This window comes from Magallana gigas, chromosome 5 (genome assembly GCF_963853765.1).
Source record: "Magallana gigas chromosome 5, xbMagGiga1.1, whole genome shotgun sequence".
NCBI classification, from domain to species: domain Eukaryota; kingdom Metazoa; phylum Mollusca; class Bivalvia; order Ostreida; family Ostreidae; genus Magallana; species Magallana gigas.
The window spans coordinates 7,356,876-7,371,734 of record NC_088857.1 but is presented as its reverse complement, the minus strand read 5'-3'; the positions used below and the strand labels follow the sequence as shown (position 1 = coordinate 7,371,734).

The 14,859-nt window shown below is 32.6% G+C and overlaps 3 protein-coding genes across 5 annotated transcripts; 2 read left to right on the top strand and 1 right to left on the bottom strand.

The window, feature by feature from the left end:
* Positions 1-62: 62 nt before the first annotated feature.
* Positions 63-9,498, top strand: LOC105329332 (sulfotransferase 1E1). 3 transcript variants are annotated; one of them, XM_066083820.1, is made up of 6 exons: positions 63-712; positions 7,937-8,076; positions 8,196-8,528; positions 8,725-8,819; positions 9,098-9,278; positions 9,371-9,498. In XM_066083820.1, the coding sequence occupies exons 2-6, from the start codon at positions 7,962-7,964 to the stop codon at positions 9,478-9,480; spliced, it is 834 nt and encodes a 277-aa protein (XP_065939892.1). In that variant the 5' UTR covers positions 63-712; positions 7,937-7,961; the 3' UTR covers positions 9,481-9,498. The 3 variants fall into 3 exon arrangements, with proteins under 3 accessions (XP_065939892.1, XP_065939890.1, XP_065939889.1); XM_066083818.1 differs by having other exon boundaries at positions 7,910-8,076; XM_066083817.1 differs by having other exon boundaries at positions 7,858-8,076.
* Positions 9,499-9,700: 202 nt separating this feature from the next.
* Positions 9,701-12,607, top strand: LOC109618879 (sulfotransferase 1C4). Its single transcript, XM_020067655.3, has 5 exons — positions 9,701-9,875; positions 9,961-10,290; positions 10,376-10,479; positions 11,369-11,588; positions 12,054-12,607. The coding sequence occupies exons 1-5, from the start codon at positions 9,701-9,703 to the stop codon at positions 12,161-12,163; spliced, it is 939 nt and encodes a 312-aa protein (XP_019923214.3). The 3' UTR covers positions 12,164-12,607.
* Positions 12,608-13,147: 540 nt separating this feature from the next.
* On the bottom strand, positions 13,148-14,808 carry LOC105329330 (succinate dehydrogenase assembly factor 3, mitochondrial). Its single transcript, XM_011430527.4, has 3 exons — positions 14,621-14,808; positions 13,980-14,100; positions 13,148-13,626 (listed from the first exon to the last, which is right to left on the bottom strand). Exons 1-3 carry the CDS (start codon positions 14,674-14,676, stop codon positions 13,450-13,452), a joined length of 354 nt encoding a protein of 117 aa, XP_011428829.2. The 5' UTR covers positions 14,677-14,808; the 3' UTR covers positions 13,148-13,449.
* Positions 14,809-14,859: the final 51 nt, after the last annotated feature.

Here is a 14,859-nt window from a genome sequence, read left to right as displayed (position 1 = left end):
GACCTTGTTATTTATAGGTGCGTTCAGAGTTCACCAGATTGTTACCAACGGCAAGTTCGGTCACCAATGTCTACAATTGGTAACCAGTGATAGCAATTGGTTACCAATGTTGACCATTTGTGTACTTTCAATTTCAAATGAGGTCACCAAATCTACCGGCAGCCTAGAGCTTGGGCAAGTTTGGTAGGTGACACCATTATGCTAATTCAACATGGCGGGATATAAGATGCCTATAGATACTGATGTAAATAAAGACTTTAGAATAAGATATATGCATATCAAATTAAAAGGATGTTGATATCGAGTGAAATATGCACAGATTGCGTAGAAAGAATGTTGATATCAAGTGAAATATGCACAGATTGCGTAGAAATTGCTTTTTAGATTTCAAAGATCCATGGCCAACAAAGAAATTATTGATAGGCCTATATCACATTGCTGTTTGGGACACCTACCCAAAGTCCAAGCTCTTGTTAAAGAATTGATTTTATTTATATACATTCTTGCTGGCGTTAAATATTTATTATCAGTTTTGCAATTAATCTTTACTTTCTTTGTATTAATGATGGATTGGTAGTCCTTTTGTAGACTTCTTTATATAATTGGGAATTCAACAAAATTGTCATCAAAGTTGTGTAATGACTTTTTAAGCATAATAAATCACTCAACGAAGCTGTTTTAAAGGGAAAGAGTCGCACTTCACAGAGGAAAGGTATTTTGTTTTGTTTTCAACTGTTTTATATTTTCAAATTGTTACAATTGGTAACCAAGTGTAACCAAAGGCTACCATTTGTTTGAATTTGACAAAAAATCGTTCATTGTACTACCTATTCAAATTGCTACAAATGGCAGCACTTGGTGACCAATGACCACCATAGTTCACCAATGGCAACCAAATGCTGCCAGCGGTAGATCTCAATTTCACCAACGGTACAACTCTGAACGCACCTATTGTTAAGCAGTAAAAATCGTGCCTCGTGTTTAGTCTATTTCCTAGAATCTAGATACTTGTAGTCAAATATAAAATATAGACGTTTATGGATTTTAAACTTTATGTTCATTAATTGGTGGATACAATGAGTTATTTTTTCTGCAACAATTAACATGCTTAGTAGCGATCCCCCTTTAGGATTAATTTTTGATCCGCGCCTGACCTAGTATAAGCATCAAAAGTGAAACAGACGATATATTTTATGCAGAATGTTCTTTATAATAGTTCGATATACTAAGTTTTTATATAAAACAGACACCCATTCTTTTTTTTAAAAGCATGGTATTGCATGCCAAAAGCTTCAAACATGGCTATGGTTTTATTAAGCAACCCAATGTTTATACCTTCAACCACGTGTAGAGTGGTTGAACACGAACGATAACTCTGTTCTAAATAACATCGTTTAGTTTAAATAATCTCTAGATAATGAAATAAGACATATATCTAAATAGATTTTCATGTTTTAACGTAAAACAAAGTGGGATATGTTATGAAAAATGACCAGTACTTACGTATTTTGAGAATATTATCCGAACACCTATACTTTCGCTCGAAATTTCACAGGAACTGAACAAATCTCGGTGAAGTCTCGTAAACTTTCATTCGAGCACCTCTGGATTTATTTTTTAAAAATCATTGTCTTTTGATTCCTATAATTTAATTGACTTTCAAGAAATACATGATAAACAAATCAAGAATTTTTTTTTAAAAAAGTATAGATATGCAAAAGCAACAGTTACTGCTAAACTTATTTTGCTCAGTATATGTGAATTTAATTCCAAATTTTTAGATAATATATTGAGCTGCAATTCATTTTTAAATCAATGCAAAGTAAGATCAAACAACTGTTTTGGTCATTGTGAAGACACAACAGAGAATTTTAAGCATCTAATTTTTGAATGTGACAATTTCAAAGAAATGTGGTGAAAACTGTGTACGATTTTGCAATTACATCTTGTGTCGAAACATGTAATTATTAGTGTCTACTATGGAATTAATTCTCAGATACAATTTAATTTAAATAATATTATATATTTTGTTGCTTACAGTATTTATAAATCTAAGATGTTATGTGTATTTGAGAACAAAAATGAGACCTCTCAAAGTCCTAGAGATACGTAAAGAGTTATGAATAAGAGATATGAATTACAAAACGATGTTCTTAAAACCATCAAAATATGCAACAAAACTTAAAAGCTTAAAGGGGCATGGTCACGATTTTGGTGAAAATTTATTTTTCCGATTTTAATATTTACAATGCTTCAGAAAGGCATTTTAATACGCAACCGAAATTTGAGTGTCATTTGTTGAGTCATAAGCGAGTTACAGAGCTTGAAATTCTTCGCTACATGTAATCATAGCGTTTGTTTACATTTTGAACGGTGAAGTAAAAATTTCAGTTTTAAACCTAAAACGAATGTGTTAAACGTTAGGAACTATGTATCTATGCTTAAAATAAATAAAAAGATAGACAAATAAGCTGGAAAAAGATTTCTTACTGTAATATTAAACCTATGTAAACAAAAACAGGGCACGAGCCTTGTTTACATGGCAAAGAATTGTGAGCCCTGTATCTTGCTTATTACTCTACGAATGACTCTCAAATTTTATTTTGATCATTAGAAATTCATTTCTAAATCATTGTAAATACTGTGGTTTCATCAATTTTCGTTGAATACCAATTTTCGTGGATTTCGTTGTTAAGTTGATCCACGAAATCAAATATTCATTGAAGTTCAATTTCAACTAACATTTTGTATTGATAGGATCATTAGCCACGAAATTACGTATCCTTGAAACTGTGGTTTTTTGAAAATCCACGAAAATTGATACCCACGAAAATTAATGAAACCACAGTAATAAAAACATAGAAATAAGATTTGACCAAAATCGTGACCATGCCCCTTTAATAAATATATTGTGAATATTTAAACAATAAAATGCTTTCTTTGGTGATTCATTCGGGATATGAAGGTAGCGACATTGCAGGAAAAATACATAACCCGCGTTAGCGGGTTATGTTAATTTTTCCAGCAATGATCGCTACCTTCATAACCCGCATGAATCATCAAAGAAAGCATTTTATTGTTTATATTAACATCTTTCTTTAACTAATTAATAATTTGATTATGAAAAGATACTAAAATTCGCTAAATTACTGTTAATATACATAAGTACGTTAGCTAAAAGAAACAGCCAAATCGTCTCTTGTGAGACTTTGAATCTGGCATCATCATGATTATTTCGTGCAGTCCCTGAGTTTACTTAGGTCGCTGTAGATTCAGACCAATCGATAAACAGGGCGTGTCAATTTCAGTCCTGTCACTTTCAGCCGCTGTAGATTTCGACCAATCGATAAATGGGGCGTGTAAATTTCAGTTTGGCTGTTTTTATACAGCAGAGACATAAATTTATGTCTCTGTTAAAAGTAAGGAATTACACAATATGTCTGTAAGCTATATGAAAGTTTCGTGCTTGAAGTTTTTGTATACTTTGTTCTTATAAATAAAAGATAAAAAGGGTATTTGTGCCGAATGGGAACAGATGAAATCGATCTAGTTACAGAGTTCCGAAGACACACATCCCCTAGATACAGTGAATAGATGCTGTTAATGCTAGTATCTAATGATTTATTCCAGAGTGTCTTTTTGGTGCGAGAACCATTGATTTAATTTGAACATATTTTATTGTGTAAATTACACAAAAGGATTGGAAACAAGTTCTTACAACTTACAACTTCCTCTCCTAATGATAATGTATACAATATATACAATTTTCATAGTAATATTGCATGTTACATGTTACTTATAGCTATTGACTTTATAATAATTAAAATCATAAACATGCCTTTACAAAGTAATTGCGAATACATAGTAGATAACGTTAATATACAGCATAAAAAGCAATAGCAAAAAGGAATTTAATTATTTTAAAAATCTTCCAGACTCTTTAATGAACTTTTGAACTGCTGAAAAAATAAAGCAGTTTGTATTGTAAGACAAATTGTCACTACCCCAAAGAAGCAAATGTGAGTTAATTAAAATTGTTTCTTCAAACCCATTAAAAATTAAGTCAAAAGGATTGTTTCTTGCATTTACATAATTCTTGCATACAAAGAAAAAGTGATAAACATCCTCTTTTTGACCACAAATACAATTGGGTGATTCAAAAATGTTTCTTCTATACAGATCATAATTCAAAATACAGTTGTGTCTCAACTTAGTATGTAAAATATTAGAAGTGCGTTTACCAAATGAAAAATATTTTGAAGGTTGAAGAATACTTTCAGTAATGTTTTTCTTGAATATGTTGAGAGACGTTGCTTCCCTAACTTCTAATTTGAGATAATTCCATTTCCGAATGGTGTCAGGTACAAAAGATTTTTTGTTAAGTTCTAATCTGCTGATTGGAACACAATAATTTTTCGCCATTTCTTGTGAGATATATTGAGACATTTCTGTTACAGGGGGAATAATGTTGCTCAAGTACTCAGGTACTTGATTTGTATGAATTTTAAACATGGTTATTGATTTAGCCTTATTACATGTACGTCGACTAACAAGAGGCTCCCACCCAGTTTCTGTGTAGAGAGATTCTGTAGATGCTAAAATGGGTAAACCAGTAACAATCCTTGTAGCACTTAATTGAACTTTTTCTAATCCCTCCATGTCAAACATATTACAGCCGTCCCATACTACAGGAGCATATTCAAGAACTGGTCTAATAAACGTGATATACATTTTTGATAAATTAGTTCTACCTGGAGTAAACTTTAGTTTTTTCAAAAGTCCCAATTTTTTGTATGCACTGTTTACTATATTATTAATCATTAGAAAAAAAGTAAACTAAGATGTTTGTGGGTTGAAACATAGTCCAGTTGACACCCTTGAAAAAATAACTTGGGAAATTCTTCTAAATGTTTCTTTGTGGGAAAAAAAACCAGCCTTTGTTTTAGACGGATTAAATTTCAATAACCACTTGTCAGACCAGTCGCTGAGAATTTTCATATCATGGTTCAATACAGTTTCAATGTTTTTAGTATATAAATCACAATGCTGTAATGAATTATCATCAGTATAAAGTCTACAAAATGATAACATATTTGTTGCTACAGCATTAATTTAATAAGAAATAATAGTGGTCCTAATTCTGACCCTTGTGGAACACCAGCATTGATACATAAGGTTGATGATAACTTGTTTTTGTGCATTACCCTTTGTGTTCTATCAAGTAACCTCTTAAACCATTGTAAAAGATGCCCACTTATGCCATAAGTTTGAAGTTTAAAAATTAGGGCTTCGTGCCACACCCTGTCAAAAGCTCTCGACAAATCACAAAAAATCATACAACACATTTTCCAATCTTCTATACTTTTGACAATGCTATGATATGTTTCTAATAGTTGGAATACCGTGGAATGGGCAGGCAAAAAACCTGCCTGGTATTTATGGAATAAATTATTTTCGTGAAAAAAATTGTAAACATGCTTAAAAATTATCCTTTCCATAATTTTGCTGACACAGCTTAGCAGGGACACTGGTCTGAAGTTACTTGCAACAGATGGATCATCTTTCTTAAAGAGCGGTAAAACATGAGCTATTTTCGAATAATTTGGAAATGATTTTTCAATAAGTGATTTGTTAAAATGCATACTAGTACATCAAGGTTTTGAAATGGAAAATTTTGTATATTTCAACATTCTATGACTTATATTATCAGGGCCAATAGCCTTATTAACAAGCAAGATTGAGATAATGTCGAAAACTTCTTCAACCTTTATTTGGATATCAGATTTTTTTTTGTTGCACATATAGTATAAATTGGGTAATGTTACGATTCGCAGATTCAATATTTGAAATTGATGAAAAATATTTGTTCAAAATTTCTATTTTATCAATATCTGATAAAGCTAATGTAGATTGTCCATTTTCAAAGAATTGCAACGGGGGTATTTCAGTTGTTGCTTTAACTTTGAATAAATCTTTCATCAACTTCCAATATATTTTACCATTCCTACTACTGTCGTGCAATGCAGATTCGATATTATCGTAATAATCAGTTTTGTTATACTTTCATGTTAAATACTGAAATCTGATTGGTTAAGACGCAGTTAATAATATTTACTATTACCCTCAGCGTTAGCAACGCACTTGGCAACGGGTAACATTAAAAAATGTTACATGCGCGAAAATTATGCGCGTACGGTTCGCTGTAGAATTCACGTTATTCCTATATAAAAGCAGTAAAATTTTCCTAAAAATTTTAAAAAAGACATTCAGTATAACAAAATAAATAGTGCCTGTTTGGGAGGATAACAGTTGAAATTGACACCCCTCGAAAACCATTGTCAACCTCCGCTTCGCGTCGGTTGACAATGGTTTTCTCGGGGTGTCAATTTCAACTGTTACCCTCCCAAACAGGCACTATTTATATAATAGCGTATTTTTTCATATTATTTACTTTATTGCGAACGTGTCGAAATTTTGTCCAGTCGGCATCATTTTTGGTTCTTAAAGCTTTGTTTCTTAAGCGGTCTCTACTCCTCATAGTTTTACGAAGCAGCGAGACGGTTTCTCGCGGGGGCGTATAATTATAGTTTTTTTCGGGTACACATTCACGAACATATGACATAAATGTTGAAGTAAACTGTGCAACTGCCGCATCAATATTTGGAGCGCTGTTAATTGTAATATCCCAATCGCAGTTGGAAATTAGAGAGTTTAATTTTTCAAAATCTGCATCTTTATATACCCAAATATTACGCTCGTATGCATGATTAAGTTTGATTAAGTTAAATCCTAAGCTAGAACCATTATGACGTCATAATTGTTTTGATGAATCGATCTTTTTCCCCATGATTGACAGCTTTAAACGAATCATATAGAAAATGAAATAACTTCCTGACGTTATATATATTAAAAAATGGGTAAAATAATTTTATATTCGATTTGACAGAGGATGTTAATGCCATTTTGGAGAGACCATAGGCATTCTAGATATATTTCATCAATCAAAAATGGACAAAATGTCGAGATTTGTTACATTTGTTATTTCATAGACAGTTCAAAACATGATTTTTCATTGTGTTTACCAAAATTTAAGCCCCAATACACCCAGTTAAAGAAAGCTATTGTTATTTATGAAGCATCATTCAAGGAATTTATACCTTGAATTTTATTAATCTGTAGGCACATTTCATTTACTAGATATTGACTTAAAGATAGATTTAAAGTGTATACATGAAATTATTGGATGTAAAAAGATTTTTTCATTAAATGCACTCATTTCTTATACTGCTCAGAGGATGCCATGTCATCTACGTTCCTGAGCGCGAGATGAAACAAATTGCAAAAAAAATGAAATCCTTAATATGCTTTTAAATACATGGCATGAACTTTGTATAAGTACATATTAAACCAAAGAGTTATGATCTCTGTATCTAATATATAACTCGACGACTGACACTCGAATGTTGGTTGAATATTATAAATACCCTAAATAGACCCTAATAAAGCATTATTATCATCAAAACATGGAAACATTTTCAACAAATGTGGAAACGTATATCATAAAATTCGTGACAAAGATTGGTTTCTTGTATCAAAATGAAAGTTCAAATTGTTTAAAAAGTATTTTATACAAATCAAACATTGGGAATTACAATTACTTTTATCATATGGCTTTATAAATAAGTGTAGAAACTGGAGAAACCATAGCTGATTTGTATACTAAAGTTTACGGGCTGAAGTCAAATCACTTAATTGACTCAGAACACCGCCGGATTTATGTAACAAGAAGACATCTAATTGATGCTGCATCACAGTCAACAATGTTAATGATTTACTACAGTTATAAATGTTCGTTAGGTAGGGCGATTCTCTGTTTACCGTGACCCATCACAGTTGTTGTAAATAACAGCATGGATAGTAAAACGACAACAAACAGTTTACCGGAAGTTTTATTTGATGGAATGACCATCCCACCATTCCCACCTTTGAGGGTCAGTGTCAGGCAGAGATTTGAAGACATCCGGGGACTTTGCACCCGTCCTGATGACGTCATTATAACCACCTATCTAAAGTCTGGTTGGTACAAATTGTTTTTATAATGACAAATGCTATGAATGTTTTCATCTTCAATTTCCATCCTACATTTATGCTTCTCTGTGCGTACCGCAAATATATATTCTTTTTATTCTTTTAAGGTTCGCATTGGGTCTGGGAAATCATCTGTATGCTTTTGCAAGGTGCAACATCTTTCGTCAAAGAGGGGAAAGGGTCCCAGTTCCTGGAGGCTTTAGATGACCTTAACCTCATCAATAAGATGACGTCACCGAGAACTCTTAATACACACCTTCCATACAGGTGGCTTCCGCGTAAACATTTGGAAAACGACGGGAAAATTGTTCATGTTGTGCGTAATCCAAAAGATGTGGCAGTGTCTATGTTTTTCCATTTTAAAGAGACTGGGGACTTCATCGGCAGCGAAATACTTGATTTCGACGACCGTGTCAATGGCATGCTGTCTGATGCACCAAGTAAATTTCTCTTAGCTTAAGCTCACATACCCCTTTCCTCTACAAAACAGGACAAAAACAATTATCAACGTATTTATATGTAAGAAAAGAAAAACCCTCTTGAAAAAAATCGTCGAAAATTAAAATGTTCTCTACTCTACGTGTAATTTACGTATATCATCGCAGATTTAAGAAGACCGTGTTTCTATGATTTCAGACCAGCCATATGGAGGATGGTTTACATATGAGAAGGATTTCATGAAGCATTCTAAATCAAACATTCACTTTGTACACTTCGAACGACTAAAGAGGGTTCGAAACTTTTGCACCTTTATTTCAGTCTAACAAATATACAGAATTCTCAGAATATATAAAGCACATTATTTTGTATATCGCATATTTTGACCACTTTAAAAATACTCTTGATCATGAAAATTTGAAAAATTTAAAAAAAAAACCATGATGATATTGAGAGTGCATTTATCTCAAATAATAACCAAAAAACAAATTTTGCCATCTGTAATCATTTACTTATATGTGCTACTTTTATAATAGATTACTACGTTTCTAAAAAAAATTCAATCATTTAGTATCCGCTGGAAGAAATCAAACGTCTTGCTGACTTTCTCAGAGTAAGTTATTCCGACCAACTGATTTTTCACATCGCTGAGAAATGCAACTTCACCAGCCTTAAAGAAGCAGACGACACAACCAAAGTTACGACCAGAAAAAACGTTCATGGACCAAATCCTAAATCTCTTTTCCTTGACGGTAAGTTGTGTATACCTGAATTACAATAATTTAAGTATTGATAATTATTTGTTAATGTTAATCGTCGGCTTAAGGGATCGCTGATATTGTAGGTACAATTGGAAACTGGAAGGAGTATTTCACGGTGTCGCAAAGTGAACGGTTTGATGATTACTTCTGCGAACAAATGCAAGGTTGTGACTTTAAAATTGAGTTCGAATAAAGTTACCGATAGTGATTTAGCTTTTGTTCTTATTCATACAATTCATTGAAAGTCGTATAATTAATGAAACGTACGAGTTAATCCTAATTCTCACTAGTGTATGCCTGGTCATCTTTGTTCCTGTTGATAAGTTGATGTATATTTAGAACGATAATACAAATGAAATAAACAAAGGAGCTGATAAAAGCCCTTTACCGTTGAATGCATCGATAGAGGGCATATGTCTTCAACTGGGGGTATGACTGATGGTAAGGCCTTAAAGGAAGTGGTATTTGATGGTATGTCCCTGCCACCATTTAAACCACTACGTGAGGGGGTGGAGGCTCGACTAAATGCCATCAAACACCTGGAAACAAGGCCCACCGACATTCTTCTGGCCATCTATCCCAAGTCAGGTATTTAATAACTTTGTTATTTAATAGCTTGTCGATTTTGTCGTACAATCTACAAGTACAGAAAATAGTTTCTGTACATCGATAGGCACTCACTGGGTTTGGGAAATAGTGTGGATGCTCCTTAATGGCCGAGCTGAATATATAAAGGAAGGCAAAGAGTCCCTCTTCCTGGAAGCTATGGATGATATTGGTACCATTAAATCTATGGACTCACCGAGGGTGCTAAACACAAATTTACCCTTCCGATGGTTGCCACAGAAGCACGTGGAAAGCAATGGCAAAATCATCCATGTCATTCGGAACCCTAAGGATATATGTGTATCTCTGTACTATCACTTTATAGGCAGTGGATTGTTCATGCATAGTGATGGCGTGCAGTTTGCCGACTGCTTTGAGGGACTATTTTCCAAGGAAAGTATGAATCATTATTGTGTTCGTTATATTTTGTAATTAATTTCCAACTTGCAGAACTAATGACAGAACTTTTCTCTGAATTTTAGGAAAACCTCCATACGGAGGATGGTTTTCGTACGAGAAAGATTTTGAGGAAGCAGTTTCTAATAATTACAACATTCACGTGTTATATTTTGAAAACTTGAAAAGGGTAAGGACCATACATTTTTTCGTGTATATAGAATTGACAAAAAAAAACTATACATTTTAGGGTGGATATAGAAAACTTATGCAAGGCCAACTATACATTTTTGATTTTATACACATACAGTTTATACAAGGACTATACAGTTTTGATTGTATACAGAGATTATGTAAGGACTATGCATTTTTGAATGTACTATAAAGAATTTATGCATGTAAGGACTATACACTTTTGACTGGTATAGAATTCATGCATTCATAACTGGGTTCTTATCTACAAGGACGATAATGGTAAGGAAAAGATCGCAGATGGCGAGCGTTTAATTATTTGTCTGCGTCATTTACATACATGCATGGGAGCATGGAAAAAGCACTATTGATTTAATAAAAATATCACTCTCTGTAAACCATTATTTTATGTGTCTGTTTAGTTTATCTTTATTTTTGTTATACTTTCATGTTAAATACTGAAATCTGATTGGTTAAGACGCAGTTAATAATATTTACTATTACCCTCAGCGTTAGCAACGCACTTGGCAACGGGTAACATTAAAAAATGTTACCTGCGCGAAAATTATGCGCGTACGGTTCGCTGTAGAATTCACGTTATTCCTATATAAAAGCAGTAAAATTTTCTGAAAAATTTAAAAAAAGACATTCAGTATAACAAAATAAATAGTGCCTGTTTGGGAGGATAACAGTTGAAATTGACACCCCTCGAAAACCATTGTCAACCTCCGCTTCGCGTCGGTTGACAATGGTTTTCTCGGGGTGTCAATTTCAACTGTTACCCTCCCAAACAGGCACTATTTATATAATATTCTCTGTATATTCATTACTTAGTATGTTTTTTTCTCTTAAGTAATTGCGATGATTATGCTTCTATTTTTAAAAAGAATCCCATGGTGGAAATTAAAAGACTAGCTGAATATTTACAAGTGCCACAGTCGATAAAACTTCTACATGAAATAACAGATAGCTGTTCATTTAATAAACTGAAAAGGGCCGACGACACTTTGAAAGAAAAGAATAAATACAAGAAAATAGTGGTTGGTGCTAATCCCAAGTTTGAAGGCGATGTGGATAAAGTCCAGTACAATTCTTTCTTCAGAAAAGGCAAGTCAACCACTGTCAATTCCAATTTGCTCTCAAACACATAGTACCGGCATATCATCATCTAGCAATTTGTTTTATTTAAGGAATAAAGAATCATTTTTTGGGTATTATGAGGTGATAATTTTGGTCGGGGCGTGATCAAATCCAATAAAGATGGAAAGGCTTTATAATAGAATTGAACACGCACCGACCGAAATTATTACCTCATAATATGCAAAGAATGATTCGTTATTACTTATATTTACATAATTTTCAACCTTTGTAAGATTAAATGTTTAAATGTTAATAAGCAAATACCGATGGCGCCACAATTATACGTCATTTGAAGTTATTGGACTGTATAGTTCAAATCGATACGTAGTGTTATCACAGGCAAAGAAACTGAAAAAATGTAAATATATTTGTTTCTTAGCACATCAAATATACATTATGAAAGGAATTGAGTTTTTCCATTCGATTTTGCAGGAGAAATAGGAGACTGGAAGAACCACTTTACAGTTCGACAAAATGAACGTTTTGATGAACTGTACAGAAAGCAGATGGTAGATTCCAAACTAACAGTATATTTTGAATAATCCAAGATACGCTGTTCAGCGAGGAACTATTGTACAGAGGTATACAAGCATCTCGTTTTTATTGCAGACATTGCTAGACAATTGTACATATACGACAGCTGACCAAATAGTTCGTGGACAATCGAGTTTTTTGTCATTTTAAACATATTTATATATACATGTACATAATGTATACCAATGTGTTTGTCATAAAATTTCAAATCCAACTAAAGTGGTTTTGAATGTTTTCCCCTAAAATTAGTCAAAAATAATAAATGTATCTAAGGTTCACGGAAAAAACGCGCGATTGAAGTTTTAGATATGAATATTTACAGTTTATATAAACATGTAAAAATATCATACTCTTGTTGTGAAGAAGTTAGTATTGTGTCTGTCATTTTCATACGTCAATTAAAGATGTCTTTAAATGAGCAGAGGATTTTTGAAATAAATATTACAGCAAAACGTCTCTTTAAAAACGCCATGAAAAGCGACGTCGGCTGACCGCATGGAGCAGCAAGTCATCATCAAATTTTGTGTCAAATTTGGAAAAAAAAAGATCGAAACAAATGGTGGAAGAAACAGGAAAAACATGGAATTTGTTTGAGATCACTTATCTACGAATGACACAAGCGAGTTTCTGTTGGAGCGTGCAGTTGTACCCTTTAATCAAACAGTGAATGCAGCAAAAATCAGTCAGGTTAACCAAAAACTACAATGCTACACTAAAATCGTTCCTACAACTCAACATCAGACTAGGTTGTGCAACCTATATATGCAATGTACACAAAATGATAACTCCCAATTTAAGAATGTACGTTGCACTGATTTTTATACATATACATTATTATACTCTATATTAAAATATAATATTTCCTGAAAATGGCATCTCTCATTTTGAATAAAATTACAGATGTCCACAAACTTTTTGGACAACCCTCGTATATTAATCACATATATCTTCATCTTTACTGAATACACTAAGAAATTAATCAGCATACAAAATATAAAATAATGAATTTTTTCATTTATTCAAAACTGTTTCAAAAACTCTTCATCATCTTCCTTAATTCTTGTATCCATTCATAACAACGTTTGTCACACTTTGGCCTGTGTAGAGAAATGACCAGAGCCTTGTAAGAACTTGAATGTAGTGTATTCTGTTAAACACTGTGGATATGTCTGTTGTTTTCAATCACTGCCAATTCATGTTTTGATACATGACACAAGACATATTTCACACATGCAAAGTTGGGTTTTTTTTCAATTCAGTCAATAGACACATTCTTCCACACACTGTTTCTATGCTAGCTTTGTGAACCTCCATTCCCTTCAGTGGGATTCTTAATAGCTTTATGTAAATCAAGCAATTGTTCAGCCTGGTCATCATTAAAATAGTCCACAAATTCCCCACTTAAATGTGATCCTACATGCTGTTCTTTGTTTGGTTTTGTAACTTGTTTTCCTAGTGTTAAATAATACTTCTGAAAAAAAAGAAGATTTAAAATCATACAATATGCAAATACTCTAAAAAGACATTTTTTTTTTTGTAACTTCCTCACTCAGAAGGATTGAACTACTGACCAAATAACCTGATTTTTGATTTTATTTTATTTTTTTACAATTTTAGCAAATGTACACCATGTACACATAAAATCTACATTGAGGATGAACTTCAGATAAAATTTACTGTTGTACTCTGTTTATCTGCATTAATAAGCAGATAATATTGTATATTTTAAACATATATATATATATATATATATACACATTCATTCAATAAATTTTTTTAATCTAACACATATATTGAAAAGGGGAAACAATCATGGATACTTACAGTCCATTCTTGCATAAACATGTGTGCTTCTGCTGGGTTGACTTGTTTGTGGCGGCGGAATTCATCTTTTACATATTGGTCTCCTAAAGCCCTCATCTCCAAAGGTAGACTACGATGCAATCTACAAATAATAAACACCAAAGAAATGATGCAGGCCTCAACAATTTTGCATTAAGTCATCCCAGTCTGTAAAAACTCGATAAAAGAATATGATGTTTTATAGATAAACAACTTTGTTAGCAGTTAGTCTATATAATACTAAGGAGAAATTTTTCATTATCATATGCATTTCAAAAGGTTTTTTTTATCATTCTGTTTACTATATATTGACTATGTTGACCCTATTCGCTAACAATCTGAATGTCTGAAGTACAGTAATTTTCTTACAGGTACAGTTGGTGATTATTTAACACACTCCAGTTTCCAAGATATTTAAAATTTCTTGAATGTTTATTTCACTCAAACCATATCAATGGTTACAGTACATGAGGTACAAAACAACAAAAATATTTACAAATGTACAAATGCAATTACTTCTAAAGCAAGGAAGAGTGACAACCTCATTCTGTAGAAAAGTGTCTTTTTAAACATACAGAATTAAAGATGTTTTCATCAACTTCGTAAGAGCTGAAATACTGTACCTTAAAATGGCTTTATACAATAGCCTTACTCGTGACACGTGCTCCAAAGATGACATTTCGGTTTTTTCTTTAATTAAGATCTTTAATAAGATTTAGCATTCAAAACACATGAATATATCAGACATCTAGTAAATAAGTAATCACAATATCATAATGATTTTCTCGTTTATATAACACAGGAAACGATTATCATCTAACTAAACTACAAATTGTGTGCGTACAAACAAAAAACATCCGGG